We start from the raw sequence: 16,094 nt of genomic DNA, 5'->3' as shown, positions 1-16,094 counted from the left end.
GGCTTTTGAGAGGGCTAGCACGTACGGTAAAGAAAATATGATTTTTCCATGTGACTTTTTTTAAAGATTTTTCATAGAATTTCTTCAGTGGAATCTCTTGCGATTTTTTTCCTCTGGTATTTTTAATAGAATAATTCTCGTTGAACATTTTCTACGGAAAAACCGGCATCGCCATCCAATGCATTCACTGGGTGATTGAAAAAAAAATACAAAAAACTAGTTGCAAGAACATTCTCTCCCTCTTTATTAAAAAAACTTGTGCATTATCGTAATTCTAAATTCCTCATAACGAGGAGAAAAAAAATTCCAACCAAATGCGGTACCGGCAATTATCATTTTTATTCGTAAAATGTAATTCTCTATCTACCCGGAAGTTCAGTTGGCTTCCATGTGCGGCATTAATGGTAGTACCCGAAGAAGTCTCTATCACTCGGGGGGTTACAGTAACGAGACTGGCTACTGCCTCGCGAGCGATTTTGTTACGCTTTCACTCTTCATTCCATCACACCGATTATTCTCAATCTCCAACACACGCACTTCAGGATTTGAAAAAATAGGTGCACTTTGCGTGAACAGTCTATCTCCATGGGAAATACAAACGAAAGTTTGTTCGATGCGAATTCTCTCGATAAGTTTTATGCAAGAATACAATTGAAAAAATACTATTTTTTTCGTAGATGAAAAAAATTTAAGGGGTGACTTTTGTGAGTTTCGCAATTCACAAGCTATTAAAATGAGATTAGTCGACCATTGAGGGTTGTAAAAAAAGGATAATAAACGCCAAGAAAACATAATTGATTGTAAAGTATTCAATTATAAATTTTACAAATATATTTTACAGGACTGGTCCCATTTTTAGATTAAAAAATTTAATTACTTGTCCAGAAATAGAATTTCAAATGACTCTTTCGCATTATTCTGGGAAGTTTGTGTTTATTAAAAAATCGAAACCCCTGCGGCTCGAAAATTGGAAGCACTGGACTGTTAAATTTTTTTGTTCCTAATTATTGATTTTTCAATATCTAATCAGTGTTCAATGTGTTTTTAAAATTCATAGCAGTCACCCCTTATTCAAAAGACCTAGTGAACTTGCAGAAAGTTCTATTAGATTTCTATAGAGATGTCCGGCGAGCTCTTTAAGTCTTTTGATAATTTTTTTCACATATGTTCTTTGTTTCCTCGTTCTTCACGACTGCATCAAAATAGGAGCTTTAGGCTTTAATTCAACATAAGTAGAATAGTCTAGTCTTAGTACGACATAATGATTGTTAGCGAATACTCTCCGGAAAGGATGGGCATTTCCGCTGTACAAAATGGGACAGAGAGGACGTTTTCCGAGTCGTTTGGCTCGTCCATTGTCCGAGATGTCCCAGAGGTCCACCATTCGACAGCCAGATTTCCTATGGAGAAATTTTAATTATCATGTGAGAGACAATCAACGTGAATTACAAGTTATTCCCATTTTCCCAAACGATTGTTCGTGGGAAATTATTCAATTCCTTCAATCACTCATTCTTCATTCTTCCCACAATCAATCAATTTAATTCTGCAGTTTTATCTCTTCATGATAGTGAACTGCAGTGACAGTGTGAGTTGCATCATGAAAAATTTCTCCAACTGGTTGAATAAGAAATTGAGGCAATTTCACTGAAATTGATACAGCGAATCGTTGACTCGAGACTCCCCGCGTGAGATTGTAATTTCAAACTTCTATGTCAAGGACTTGAAATTCTAATTTATCCACTGTTTTCTTATTCAACGAGATGAATGTAACTCGATCAAGAACAATGACTGCAGAAAGTTTCATTCAGCAGCGAGTGCTCGGCGAAAGTGATAAAAATTAATCTTTTGTTGTTTTTCCCTGGCTTAACGAGTGGATTGAATTTCCCGAGAATTGTGATAGCCACATTATGCTAACTAAATAGTGAATCTAATTAATGAAATAATTAATTGAACGATATCTTGAATTTTTGTTTCTCTTCTCGATTTATCTCAAATATGGGCCTCTTCCGAAGACAATAAAAAGCCTACATTCACGACGAGCTAAATCTTATGAGCTCAAATAGCTCTCTTTTATCATAAAATGTCGTCTTACCCAATCCCAAGGCCGTAGCAATTTCCCTCGTCCAGTACTAAATAATCAACCTGCATTTTCCTAAGTGTTTCATAGACAGCCGCTGCGTCCTTTCTGCTGTATATCTCGTAGACTTTCAATGTCCTGTCCCTGGAAGCGTAATTAACATTAATGTTAAATATGCAACTCCATTGGAATTTTCTCAAGCTAAAAACTCCACTCATTAGAATATAGAACGACTTTACATCAGCGATGCAAATTGTGTCGATGATAATTGACAATGATTTCAACGATTAATTACAATCACCGCTTATCAATAAGGGAATTATGTCGTGATTTATTAAAATGACATTCAAATAGTCACCTCATCTCCGTACTTTCGTAATACGGATTGTTGACAATTGGTCTCTCAGTGGCTAGCAGTAAATTAGCCATTATCGACATTTTTCCGGCGAAAACTGCATTCTTCGGAGTGTTCGCGTTAATCCAATCAAACAACTGTTCCTGCTCAATATTACTGTATTCACCTGAAGCAGAAACAATTGGAATGCACTAAGTCAAAGAAATAAAACAAGATAATTCATACTTTGACACCAAAATCCTCTTGCCAAAGAATATATGAAATATTTTATTTTTCGGTAAAATTCCTCAATCTTACCATAAAACTGTCGCTCCTCCTGCACCCGTTGTACCCCATGGTACATCATAAGAGCAGCAAGAGTGATAAACGCGGTGAGTCTGAGGTGTTCCCTCTTAATTCCAACAATAGCCATATACTTGCGACTGAATACCATACCAGCGATAATACACAAGTGGGGAGTCATAAATAATTTAAGTCTCATGACTAGAAATGCCATGACAATAAATGCCCCAGTTTGCAGACCATTGTAGGCAGTACCAGGCTCAATGCACTCTGGATATCCCCTAGCTTTGAAATTTCTGTACCAATAATAAACAGCGAAAAATCCACCGAGAATGGCTGTTGGCAGTAAAAATGTCTTAACAATAATCTCGTAAGTTTCGTAATGAATAAAATCAAATTCCGGTGAGCACGTGTACATCATTGTGTGAAAGTCCCTGAATCCGGATAATTTTGACCTGAGGAGATTGTACACGTGATGATAATCGTCGTAATCGATCATCGCGGATTTCATGAATTTGGCTGAGCCTATCGTGCCGATAACATCGGAGAACAGAAGGAGATAGGGATTCCAGAGGCCCTCTACGTGGGCATTCATCAGATTGACGTATGTCGCACCAACTACCAGACAAGTGTACATGGAGTTGATGACCATTGGCCCGTGGTAGAAGGTGAAGGCGATGGCTATGATGTGGTGGAAGAGCAAGTACAGGGTCACGTAGCGAGGAATTATTTTCAACCACTGGAGGATCAGGAGAATTGCTATTTGGATAGTGAAGATGAACTGGGAGAACTGCCAGGTGAAGAGGCAGAGCTGCGTTGTGATGAATATGTCCTGGAAACAGTGGAAGCTATTTCAAATAATTTCCCCACTCATTTGATAATTAAATTATAGTATTATTTTTTATATATTTGTGGCAGCTACGAGGATATCTTATACAAGAGCCAACGACATTGAACGAATGACACGTACTGTATAAGGGTTATCCCACAGAATATTCCTCCACGTAAATTTCTTCCTCTCGAACGAATATTTATCGAGAAACATGGTGACCCTGAACATCTGGAAGAGCAACAATGGATATGCAAAACTCTCTCTGAGCGGTGGTGTCCACTGGACTCTAGTGCACTCAGTGTGATTGAAGAAAAACGCTAGAATAGCGATTAGTCCCCCATAAATTGATCCACTCAGATAGGTAGCGTACAGGAAGAGCACTGATCCAGTCATCATGGCGAGGGACCAGACAATAGATATATAAAAATATGACGGCACTGACAGCCCTTGGCAGCTCAACACTGGAGGGAGTACATCTCCTCTTTCGGTCTGCAATAATTTGAATTTTCCATTGCAATAGTTCGATTTACTGCATCTTAGTCACAAGAATTCCAATCATTACGACTTATCGATTGATTGTGACTAGTCCGCCATTACCTGCCAGCATTGGGGCTCTCCAAGGAGGCCTAACGATTCAGCAAAGCGATAAAGCGTTCCTGCGTAGATCTGCAAGGGAGAAAGAAAAATCCTCAATCGAATTCAAATTTGAATTCCTCTTTTAAAAAAACAGTTGGCAACTGATGGACTTAAATTATAAACAATCTCTATCCCTCAGGTATTTATTTACCTCTGGAAATAAATTATACGTCCTATCAGCATTGATCACCTTAGGATATTGTGACAAATTGTCATTTCTCAGTCTATCGAGCCCCTCCTGCCAGCTCGGAGCTTCGATCATCAATTTATAATAATAATAATACATTCCCTGGAAGAAAGAAAAATTTTTAAAAATTCCATCATTGTTTACACTTGGAAATAAATTACCCACCATTTCCGTCCGAAATGACATTTCCCTCTCCATCTCTGAGAGATGGGAGAAATGTCTGTCATTTTCGAAAAGCGTTGAGACGTGCCAGCGATGAAGTAAACCGAAGCCTAGAGCTGTCGTAAAACATTAGATTAATCAACGCAATAAAGGATTAACTCTCATGTTTATGGCAGTTATAAAAAAAAATGACTCACACAAGAGCACGAGGAGCAGGATGTAGGCAATCCTGGCAGCATCCATGTCTCAGTTTAGCTGCCAGTTTCGCAAAATGCCAATGATTCCCCAATGATGAAGCCAATTCGTCAGATTCGTCTCCCGGTCCCGGAATCATCAAGACCCCACCGGCATCTGAACTGCAATTGTAATTATTCACCAATTTTTTTTTTGTATATTTTGTTAAGCACCGGCTACTGACTCGCCCTCTGCAACATCTTAACCAGCGAATAAATCACGCCCATGCCCAGTTGATAACGATGATCTCTGCTCTCTAACGCACAACTAGGTGGCGGCAGTGACACCGCCATGCGCACCAACGTCTTCACAGGATCGGCGGGGCGAATTAATCAGCTGCAAAACGCCTACACATGTCGCAAAATTGAATGATATGTCAATAGACTCCTTTGATTGAAGCGCAGTACAACGAAGAGATAGAAATTTTCAATAATCTTCGAGGATACCTCCCTCACCCTCCGCTGTACTATGAAACAAATGGAAATGTCAGTGTGACATTCAGGGAAACCCTGACGACAAATAAACTGTGCGCAGACTCATGAATAGACCCGCGTGAAAAATACCACCGGTTATCGATTAGACGAGTGGCACTCATGTCATGGAGGATCTCCTGCAACAGATCGTCCGGGATTCACAAAATGTTAAATTATCGAATCTACGAAAAGCAGCGCAAGATGCCTATGGTGAGTATCAGTTTGGAAATCGTTGTCTATTGATACAATTGTACTTTATAAATGATTGACTTGGGAATTCCAGAGTTCATGGAAAAACAGCAGGGACTGCTACGCGATCCCCCTCATGAACTGCGGAGCAAGTGTCTCCATGCTATTCAACTCGCCCTGGAGACGAAAAGAAGCAAATTCGTGTATTACGGAATTTCTGGATTGCACGTATGTACACTTCATTGCTATGAGCATTGCGAGTCTTATTATTTTAACGCATGGCAACAGGAATTCCGGTTTGTTTTGATAAGAGCTGGGGCGTTTGGTGATAGACCGCCGGCTTTATTAATTTATAAATATGTGTTGGGATTGACATTGTAACTGACTCTGAAAATTTCTAGAATTTATTGGGAGTAGACAAATTCTATTAATTTTTTGATATTTTTTTATTGAGTGCTCTTAATTTTTCCAGAATTTTTCCGATTTGCAGAATTTTTTAAATAATATTCTGTCATTTAAATGTGAATCGTGACTAAGCAATCGACCACCGATTCATCATTTAAACATTTATAATAAATAGTATTATGGATTATTCGCGGAAGTTTTATCCGATTGACTGATAAAAATTGCAGAAAATACTGAGAGACGATCGATTTCAATCGCCCTACGAACCGGAGGATGACTCACTGTGGCTGCCAGCTCAGATGTTGCACGCAATGGGATCCATACTGTCGCAGTCCGACGATACACAAACGGATATGCTTAAGGTATTCATAATCCTCATTAACATAACCCGGGGGTTCTAATCCACGATGATACTTCTCATTACAGGTGCTGTTGCAAGTCGCCTGTTCGGCGTACTGGACGATGAACGGCCGGTTGATCATTGCCATCCTCTCCACGTGCTGCGAAGCGTTTGAAAATGGTAACCAAGCGGTCAGGACGGCTGCACAGGCGGCGACTAGTCAAACACTCAGGTCTTTTTGTCTCTTCTTGGGTGAGTTTTCATCCTCCAGATATTTTTTACGATAGACGCCGGAAAAGTGGCTGTTTCCAAACGGCCCAAGGTGCCCAAAACTTTCACTTAGATGAAAAATTATCTGTTTATTTCAAATAATTCCTCAGATGAAGAATGCCAGGAGATGGATGAGTACGCAAAACGCAATAAAAATTTGCGAGAAAGAGGAGTCTCCTGTTTCAACGAAGTCTTGCCAATCCTTCAATACATTTGCAGTCGCTTGGACGAGGCGCAAAGGTGAGTAGCAACTTCTGATCATGAAAATTCACAAAAATCCTACGAATTGGGGAATAAAGCTCTTCAACTTGATACAAAAAGGTTTTCAACCGGCAAAAATGGGTATACGGTGGTGTTTCTCCTGGAATGCCTGCACACCCTCATCTCATCATTACCCCAAAAAATTCACACGAATGCCCACTTCACAACTTTCCTCTGGCAGAAATTCTGTCCGGCATTGATCGCATTTCTGGGTACTCCACGTGTGGACAAAAGTTTTACCTCGCGAGAGGGTAAAGACACTGAAGTGGGCCGAGGCTCCGGTTACACAACATCAAATTTGAGCTTCGATAATCATCAGGCAAAGACTGTCTACAGGTACGGAGTCCAGCCCCCTCCCCTCAAAATTCCATTCCCAAATAAAATGTACATATTACAGCATCGGTACGGAACTGGTTCGCCTGGTGGGCTGCGTCGGGCCCCTCCGTCCGGTCCTGGAGTCAGTATTCCATCGGATGCTACTTTACCCACCCCCTCAGCAGCGGCTGGAGCCCCTGAAAGCCCTCCGAGAGCTTCTCCGTAGTCCAAGTCGTATGGTAGACTTTACAGGTCCCCTTCTGATTGAAGAAGAAAAGACGAGTCAACCCCAGAGTGACATGGCCCTTATGAGGTTGGCCATGGACTCCATCGAGGAGTCTACAATGGCAGGACAGCCCATTCTGTATGCAAGTGTCTCTTGTGTTGTTGCGATGCTGTCAGCTCTGCAGGAACTCTGCGAAGGCAAAGCGATCAGTCACAGCTATACCTGTACGATAAACTCACTATATGAGAGCCTGGAGTCCTGTGATTATCGTGGCCCTCTGACGTACCAAAGTATGTCCAGACTGCCGAAGACCTACCGTGAGCAGCTGGAACTGATGAAGAAGTCTAGCGGCTCCGAATCAGATTCATCTGGTCACGGCCCTTCGGAGGATGGCGATTCAACTGACACAGAGGGCCCCCAGAACGAATCCGATGACATCAACGAGGAGAACAGCATTGACGAGCATGATTATGCTATTGAAAATGAGAAGGAGCGACTGCGACTGGAGAAATTGCCAAAGTGTCTTCACGTTGGCAGACAAGCTGCCGAGGAATGCAATGTAGACGTTGAGAGACACAATGCCCGTCAGTTCGTGAAGGTCCTTCGAACCGACCTCATCCCCAACGTTTTAAATCTTCGTAGTAATATTGAGGTTGACGAGGCACTCCAGAGTTTTGCATCTGAATACTGTCAAAGTGTCTTCGCGGCACAGCAGAAGATTCAGGATCGAACGCAAATGAGCGTTGACACTTGTGCCTTAATCACGATAATGAATGCTGATGGCATTTACTTAGCTACATACGCAGCCCTATTACTCAATCTGAAATTAATCAGAATGAATTATTACTGCTTGGAGGGTCGTCAGGTGCCGATCAGTGAGGAACAATTTGTCGAAGAAGTTCACGGATCGGGCGTTCTCGTGTACTTATCAGCAACATGGCTGTCCGAATTGTATCAGCAGATCTTGGCATGCAATCTCCTGGAGAAATGCGGTTACAATCCATCCTCGACCGAGAATTGTGCTCTGGTGAATATTTTGGTTGACGTTGATGGAATCAGCGAAAGCCAGCGGGGAGGACAACTGCTGTCTGACTACCGACGTCTCGAGAAGGCCCAGCTTTCCCGCAGTGAGCCAACTCCTGAGGCCGAGGCAGGTGCCAAATTATCTCGCAGGGTATTGTCCTGTTGTTGGGCGAGTATGATGACAGTTTTGACGGCTGGACTGCATCCTGTCAAGGAGGAATTCAATAAAGGTCTCCTTAATCGGGATAACACGTGCCGAGGAGTTCGGGATACAGTGGTTCTTGCATTGGAGGGTCTTCACAAGGCGGCGACTCTCAGTAATATTTTGGGACTCCAGAGCCGGTGCGGATCTATCTTCGCTTTATTGGCGAAAGCAGCTTGTACAGAGCCCGCGATATCAAAATTGAAGCGCACTAAGGACGTTCTAAGGCTCAAGTTGCAAAACAGGGCGACTAATATTCATACATCACATGCACTGAGTATGGAGGTGTTACTTGGAAGGGGACTGGAGCTTGGAAGTCATGGATCTGACTGTTGGCCGCACGTTTTCACCTGTTGTTTGTACGTTAGCAAACTGGAGCATGATTTCTTTGGTAGGAATCAGACCCTCTCACTCCCGAAAGTCATAAAGAAGGAGAAAAAAGAGACAAATACATCCGATTCAAAATCAAATGATAAAAATAAATTGAATTTTAACATCGTTGACGATGACGAAACTTGTGTTGACGTCTACAGCTTTCTGTCGACTCCCTACAGCCAGAATACAATAACAGATACTATTCCAGAGATCATTCACGAGTCCAACGCTGATAATCAGTTCAATGGGATTCTTCCAGCTGATTACGCAGCTAAAATCATCTGTGTTTTATCGCAGCAAGTTGATAGGCTGTTTGAAGATGCAGCTTTGAAGTTGAATTTGAAGGCCCTGTGTTCCTTCTTATCAGCTTTGTGCTGCGCGAGTAAAGATCAGCTCTTCAAATCCACGGAGAGCTGCCGGGACAGCAAGAAGTTCTGGTGGAAGAAGAGCAAGCCGCGAGAAGACGATTTGAATGTTCTTCTTCTTTCAAGATTGGGAGAGGTCATGCTGAAGTGTGTGAAGAGCGGACGGCCGCTGATTCACGTAATGAGAATTTGGAGTATTTTAGGTCCTCATTTCATGGAGGCTGCTTGTCACAAAGATCGCGAGATCTCGAAGAAGGCGGTTCAATGTATCCACGATTCAATGGCGGCATTGTTGAATGAACAAATTGAACTGCCGCACTTTCATTTCAACGAGGCCCTCTTCAAACCCTTTGAGAATCTCCTCTGCTTGGAGCTTTGTGACAGCGACGTGCAGGACCAAATTGTCAGCTGCATCTGCGAATTCGTCGAGACAAATAGAACTGAAATCAGGTCTGGATGGCGACCCTTATTTGGAGCGTTACGTGTAGCTTCTGTTGGTAATTCGGATTCGGTTGAATCAGCACCACTTCTTGAGGTGTTTCGAGTGTTTTTATCGACCGATAATACACTTGTCTTTGCTAATGCTGCCTTGGACTGTATTCTGTGTCTTTTGAGACACGTACGAGGCTCGGGAGAGACCGAAACACCCCACGATATCGACCAGATCAACAATGCGGAGATCAGAAAGATGAGATTGTGTTTAGAAAGTCTGAAGTACTTACTCAACTGCAGTGATATATTGTCGTCAATGTATCGAATGCCTGCATGCCCTATTTTCCATTCAGCCACGAGGATTCAACTGTCTACAATTCCCCAGTACGTCGATCCAATCATTCCGAATCTGGAATTGACAAAATTCGAGAGATCGTCCGAATCAATGCAGGAGATTGTTCCTGAGATTTCCTATGAGATTCTTTCAAGAGTCGATAAGGCGCAGACGATAACCCTCCAAAGTATGGAGAAACCCAGTGGTATACTGAGGGTATGGTATCTTCTGATAGAGGGTCTAGCCAGTGCCACAATGATTTGTCCCAGAAGATATCAACCCCACACTTTGGAAACCCTCTTTCATCTTCTTCGAGATGTTCTGAATGTACCAGGGCCGGCTTTCGGCCTCTACTGCGTCAACCATCTACTTCTTCCGATGGTACAGAATTGGCTGAGAATGACATCGAAGATATTCCGGGGATGGGACAACTTTGCCCCGAATTTCAAGCAATGCTGTGGGCTCACTACAGATTTGGTGGTGGATTACTTGACTCATCTTCAAGGTATGACGATTTTTCCGAGGGCCGAGACCATCTACCATAATTATTTCATGTCTTTCAGGTCCAGAGGTCAAGCGAAAGGACGAATTACTTCCGGCAACTACACTTATGCTTAAGCAACTCCTATTAGTGATGGCTGAGTGCGTTGTACAACAGACTGAGAGTATCGCGAGGTTGGGCTGCGCTTGTATCAGGTATGCCTCCTTCATGCATTACTGACTTATTGAATTTTATGTTACAATGAGGGAATGGCTCCGGCATTTTGCGCATTTTTATGATCACATCGAAGTCCTGAGAGTTATTATAATCACTAAGGAAAGGATTTTCCCCTGTTAACACCTGCTGCCATCTGTAACACCTTTGCGAAGACAGCATAATTGATCAATGCTTAGAAAACGATGAATGATCAATTATCTCGTGATGTGAAAGCCAGTGAATCATTGAAAATCAAAACTACACGATTCAGTAGTGCAATCACATACGCATGGAATGTGGGGTTAGTGGTTTTAAAGACGAAAAATAAAATATAAGAATATTGTATAGGTGTAAGACGATAACGAAGCTTGACAGACTGTCGGATAGGATATAAGGTAGCTTCTGATCCTACCTCGGGGCTCGATACAGTGTGTCTGTATGCTGGTAAAGGGTGACATTCGACACCCAGTGGAACCCGTCAAACATCCTCGTCGTGACTAATACGTCTTCTATCGTGCATGTTACAATTTTTTAAAATTAATTCCTCACTCAATGGACTTGTTTCACGTAATTCAATATCAATTGATGATGGATACGCGACAACTTTCTTGCTGTCTAGTATTTCATAATCCGACATAACGTGATTTTTGTAGAAAAAATGAATCGTCAACTGGGACAGGTGTATATTTCTCCTTTTTCGATTGATTTTACAGGCATATTCTTGTAAGTAGCGGACCAATTCTCACCCCAGAGCAGTGGGAAGTCTGTGGTATTGCCTGCTATCGTGCCTGTTCAAATTCCCTTCAGGAATTGCATCAACTTACGATGGCATTCTCACCGAGATCCGAGTCTTTCTACGGGGATATTGCACAGGTCAAGGTTGCCGCCAGGCGTGATGCTACACCCGAAGAATCCGAACGACTTCGTCAACTCTCGGCACAGGTTTGTCAAGAAATAATTCCATGATTCATTAGGAATTGGCTTAACAATTGTCGACAATTTGTGAAAGAAGAGCGGAGAATATTTCCAATTTAATCACCGATTATTGAATTCATCTCGTGATTTAGATGTGTGCGCCCGTGCTTACATTTGTCATTATTGCATTTTCATTTACATTATTTTTTTTGACAAATTTTGTTTTCTTCTCTTCGTTCTTCTTTTTTCCTTCCCTCCTGTGACCTGAATTGATCTCAGGTGAGCCAGCTGCGCGCGGTTATGACTGCCGTGAAGAGGCAGAATGCAACAACACTACCATCAACAGTATTCGAGGATACGATGACCATTGAGACGACACTGATCGACCAGCACACAACTTCCTACCCCGTCGGTTGTAGGCAGCACACGACACCCCCCGTATACACTAACACTACGTCGAACACGGGCCCCCATTGGCTCTAGCCGTTCACGGTAACTCACGTCATGGATTTTAATTTGCAAAAAAAAAAGGAAGAGACAACCGATGAGTTGAAGAATGGAATAAAAATTTTCTGAAGAAAAAATTTTCATGGTTTTTCTTGGAAAAATTTTACATACAAAACCTCTTTGATTGTAATTACTATTCCCCATCACCAAGGCTACGTTTGATTATTATAAATGCGTTCCCTCATAACCCTATATTGTATTTTTACGCGAGTATAGTGTGTCCATTGTTGAAGATGTTATGACGTTGACAGTTATCTTCCCGTTATCGGTGATTGATTCAATTTTTGGCGTTTTAAAGCCGATCAAAGCATTTTTCTCAAGGTTTAATAGTTAAATTCCTCAGACTGAAGATCGTCTGAAGAGGATGGATGGCTTTAGAAACACCAAATAAAGCGAGATAACCAACAGCTTTGGAAGTCGCCATTTTGGAGGCCTCTCCCTCTGTCACGAGGGGCTTCAAAGATGGCGACGCCTCCACCTCGCATTTTTAAACGGTTGTAAAAATTATTTAGCCTCTTCGGATCATCGTCAGCTGGCTTCATCCGAATTCGGCGAATGGAACAAATTTCTTAAACCATCTTGCAAATTTTTTCATCGCTCTTTGGCTGAAAAATCCCCGATTCATTGAATCCATCTACCGATTTGATAACGTAAACCAGTGTTACTAGACACACATGCACCCGCTGTTAGTAAGCACGATAATGTTTTGAGATGAGCAAAACGAAATACCTAGAGGAGTTCTTTTCAGAAGCTCAGATATAACGACGACCGATGGGTCGAAAAGGTCTTTTACAACATGTCATAATTTTTCTGAATGCAAAGAACTCCTCTGTGGCAACAGATCTTGAAATTACGCACGATTTTGTAATATATGTTTGATGATATAATTAAATATATATCGTTCATCACTATTAAAATCCATGGCTTGAGACCATGGCTAGATCACAGTTGACTAAGATGAAAAAAAAACCATACGATGAAATGAGTCGTTAATTTTTTTATTTATAATTGAGAAAGCAGCTTTCGTAGTGCGCACACCACATAAACACATAAATCTCGTCCTCAAAAGAGTGATTGAATATTCTATATGATTTTATCCCTCCACGAGTTCATCCAAACCGCAATGACATCACAGATATTGAACAAATTTTATTTTCGAAAGAGTATTTAGTACAACTGTTTGTAGTCTTAACCAATGATTAACCTATTTCTGTTCACAACAGTGTTTAGTATTTTGTGAGTTTTATTTTGCATCCACCCATACTAACCTCACAATGTCCAAGTTATGAAAGAATTCTACGATATCACTAGATCAATAATATCAGTACTCATATCATTTCCCTTGTTTTTTTTTCTTATGAATTCACAGGTATTTCTTCTTGCTGAGCAACGACCAGAGCATCCCCAACAGCACTCGGATGAACGGTCCTACGTCTTCCTGCTCTATCCACCGTCGGTTGCCTCGACATTGAATCCTGATTTATATATTGTACGGGTACAATTGAGAGCATTAGTTGTTGGATTATTGGTGCATCAAATGTTGTTGCAGTGCATCGCCAGTGTCCTTCTACCAGGCTCAGCAGGTTCAATATCATGGTGAGTATGAAGACTATGATGGTTCGCATACAGTTAACAGTGACGTTAAGTTGAGTGGTCTGAACCAGAAAGAAATCAGCCCACCATAAACATGAACTTCTGTCCTTGAATTCCAGTTTTACGAACGTGATACCGAACTCCATCTCACCAACGTCAAAAAGTCCCCCAACGAGTTGCATGTCTCATCTGACCTCTCGTCACATGGATACATTCTTAGCCGCCCTGGACCTCGCCTATGCGGCGGCCCTGAAATTCGACGCCCGACCGGGGCTCAAATTTCTCCTTCAAAAAGTTGCGAATTTAGATCAGCCCGCAAACCTCTATCGACAGGCAGAAGCTGCCTGGACTATTAAAATTCTAACGCTCTTCGAGCTTTCCCTGGTCGAGATAACGAAAACCAGAGCCGACCTTGAGATCGTCAAAGCTATTATTTCTGATGAAAATGTCGAGAAAACGCTGAATAAAATTAGATATCATCAGCTGATCAAGTACGTGAGACAGTTGCGAACAACTTTCGAGACTTTGTGCGAGAATTATGTTGACGTTGTGTTGAATCGCGATGGGAAATATTCTTTGGCTGACAGCTTCGCCGAGAGAAAGATTTTCCTTCTGGTCGCCCAGCCCGATGATTTTCCAGAAATCACGAGCAAGGAGTCCATGGACGTACGGACCTTTCACCCTATGAGTCCAGATACATCTGGCGATGATCATGGTACACCAGGTGAATCCAGTCTCGTGGGCGAGGAGAATGGAAAAATCGAGGAGGAGTACCGATCTCTCAAGCTTTTTGATTTAGCTTCTGATTATTATTTGGAATCAGGACCAGAGTCTGAATCAGAATCTGATGATTCAAGACCATCATCACGACCAACGTCTCCGAGAAAACGAATTATTTATCGCGCAAAATCGCCGGAGAATTCCGAGGGAGAGAACTGCTCTGACAAAAATTTGACGGAAACTCCAGGAATTTCAAATGATAGATTAGCAGAAACGCACACAGAAGTCATGAAAATTCCTGATAACGACAATTTTCACGAGCAAAAACCGTTCGGCATTAGTTCGTTTGATAATTTCAATGTTGACAGAGTTAGAAGTGAAAATAGTCTACTATCCAGACGAAATTCCCTGAAGTTTATCGTGAATTATGACTTGAAAGACGAGGAATATTTTACAAAATTCCCGAGATCAAAATCTCTGATGGAGTTGCACAGAATTTACGATGATAATTACACTAAAGTGTCTTCGATATATCGAATTAACAATGAGCCTTTTAACAATAAATTAGTTGCTGTGAAGCAAGATTCTTCGGATAATGCAGGGAGTTCGGTGATAAATTCCAAATATGAGGACAACGTTGACGATTTATTGAGGGAGTACGAGAAGAGTAAAAGGGGATTTAGGATAAATCCCTTCTTGCAGGATTATCAAGGCAGTTTGGGGGAGAGAATATCAGAGACTACCAAGGGGAAAGCCATTGGAAGGGACAGTGAAGCGCATCGTAGGGCATGGGCCGACACACTGTGCGTTGCTCTGGAGTGGGCACTTGCACTTACAGTGAGTGAACATTTTTATAATCTTCAGAGTCATTACAGGAATATTTCGAATACCAATTCGCCAGTCAATTCAAAGAACAGTAACATCGTAAAGGATGACCTCTTAACCGATAATAATCTTTTCATTTCAGGATGACAACCTTAAACCACTTCTTCCAGTCCTAGTCGGTGGAGTTAGAACTCTAACAAAGTTCGCAGTTGATCAAAATCTCAAGCAAAAGCTCTCTACTCTGTTCCATCGTATCGTCGTACTCTATGGCTTGACAAATAACTAGAATATCCAATGGTATTAATTTAAAGCTTAATTATTAAATTATCGAAACATAAGATTATGCAGGCTGTATAAAATGGTTGACTGAAAATTAAGGGAAACACATTGATGAATTTTAAAAAAGTATTCGACATTCAAAAGTATTTTAAACGAATACAGCTCTAAAAAAATAGGTGATGAATTTTTCTGAGGATGTATATTCCTTTGTCTTTGACAAGCTGATGCCGATATCACCGTATATGTAATGCATGAACATTGTCATGTTTAAATGTAAAATGTATGATACTGTATTATTATGCCCAATATATTATTTTTCGAAGTGCTGTTGCTCATAAAAGAAAATTGAAAAAAAAAAGAGAAAAAAATTGAAATATTTGGAAACGAAGGAGAAGCGTTCTGACTGCTGGCAAATAATGTATCGATTGCTGCATCAAATGAATAAATATATCGACAATATAAATCCTAATCCACATTTAGATATATTCTGAAGGCTTAATGCTGCACTCAACATCGATTATATCTTCTAGCTTAAAATCCATAAATCAAGGCAAATGAAAAAGAAGAAAAATTCTCGGAG

The 16,094-nt window shown here is 41.3% G+C and overlaps 2 protein-coding genes across 2 annotated transcripts; one reads left to right on the top strand and one right to left on the bottom strand.

The window, feature by feature from the left end:
* Positions 1 to 217: 217 nt before the first annotated feature.
* Positions 218 to 4,953, bottom strand: LOC135166511 (C-mannosyltransferase dpy-19). The gene is made up of 9 exons (XM_064128791.1): positions 4,732 to 4,953; positions 4,538 to 4,650; positions 4,337 to 4,474; positions 4,147 to 4,215; positions 3,688 to 4,038; positions 2,733 to 3,549; positions 2,439 to 2,601; positions 2,096 to 2,224; positions 218 to 1,400 (listed from the first exon to the last, which is right to left on the bottom strand). The coding sequence occupies exons 1-9, from the start codon at positions 4,775 to 4,777 to the stop codon at positions 1,187 to 1,189; spliced, it is 2,040 nt and encodes a 679-aa protein (XP_063984861.1). The 5' UTR covers positions 4,778 to 4,953; the 3' UTR covers positions 218 to 1,186.
* Positions 4,954 to 4,956: 3 nt separating this feature from the next.
* Positions 4,957 to 15,983, top strand: LOC135166506 (brefeldin A-inhibited guanine nucleotide-exchange protein 3). Its single transcript, XM_064128772.1, has 12 exons — positions 4,957 to 5,451; positions 5,525 to 5,658; positions 6,063 to 6,197; positions 6,262 to 6,427; positions 6,556 to 6,685; positions 6,767 to 7,042; positions 7,104 to 10,483; positions 10,542 to 10,674; positions 11,389 to 11,617; positions 13,467 to 13,693; positions 13,810 to 15,247; positions 15,378 to 15,983. Exons 1-12 carry the CDS (start codon positions 5,367 to 5,369, stop codon positions 15,519 to 15,521), a joined length of 6,477 nt encoding a protein of 2,158 aa, XP_063984842.1. The 5' UTR covers positions 4,957 to 5,366; the 3' UTR covers positions 15,522 to 15,983.
* The last annotated feature ends 111 nt before the right edge of the window (positions 15,984 to 16,094 follow it).

Source organism: Diachasmimorpha longicaudata, chromosome 10, assembly GCF_034640455.1.
Source record: "Diachasmimorpha longicaudata isolate KC_UGA_2023 chromosome 10, iyDiaLong2, whole genome shotgun sequence".
Lineage (NCBI taxonomy): Eukaryota > Metazoa > Arthropoda > Insecta > Hymenoptera > Braconidae > Diachasmimorpha > Diachasmimorpha longicaudata.
This window is presented reverse-complemented; position numbering and strand designations above follow the sequence as displayed.

What these genes read in the sequence shown, in the direction of transcription:
- LOC135166511 (XM_064128791.1), bottom strand. Translation starts at nt 4,777, where the DNA reads ATGGATGCTGCCAGGATTGCCTACATCCTGCTCCTCGTGCTCTTGT. An exon ending in CCTGCTCCTCGTGCTCTTGT is followed by an intron (nt 4,651 to 4,731) that starts GTGAGTCATTTT and finishes GTTTTACGACAG; the next exon opens with CTCTAGGCTTCGGTTTACTT. An exon ending in GAGAGCCCCAATGCTGGCAG is followed by an intron (nt 4,039 to 4,146) that starts GTAATGGCGGAC and finishes AAATTATTGCAG; the next exon opens with ACCGAAAGAGGAGATGTACT.
- LOC135166506 (XM_064128772.1), top strand. Translation starts at nt 5,367, where the DNA reads ATGGAGGATCTCCTGCAACAGATCGTCCGGGATTCACAAAATGTTAAA. An exon ending in GTCTTTTTGTCTCTTCTTGG is followed by an intron (nt 6,428 to 6,555) that starts GTGAGTTTTCAT and finishes ATAATTCCTCAG; the next exon opens with ATGAAGAATGCCAGGAGATG. An exon ending in AGTGGGCACTTGCACTTACA is followed by an intron (nt 15,248 to 15,377) that starts GTGAGTGAACAT and finishes TTTTCATTTCAG; the next exon opens with GATGACAACCTTAAACCACT.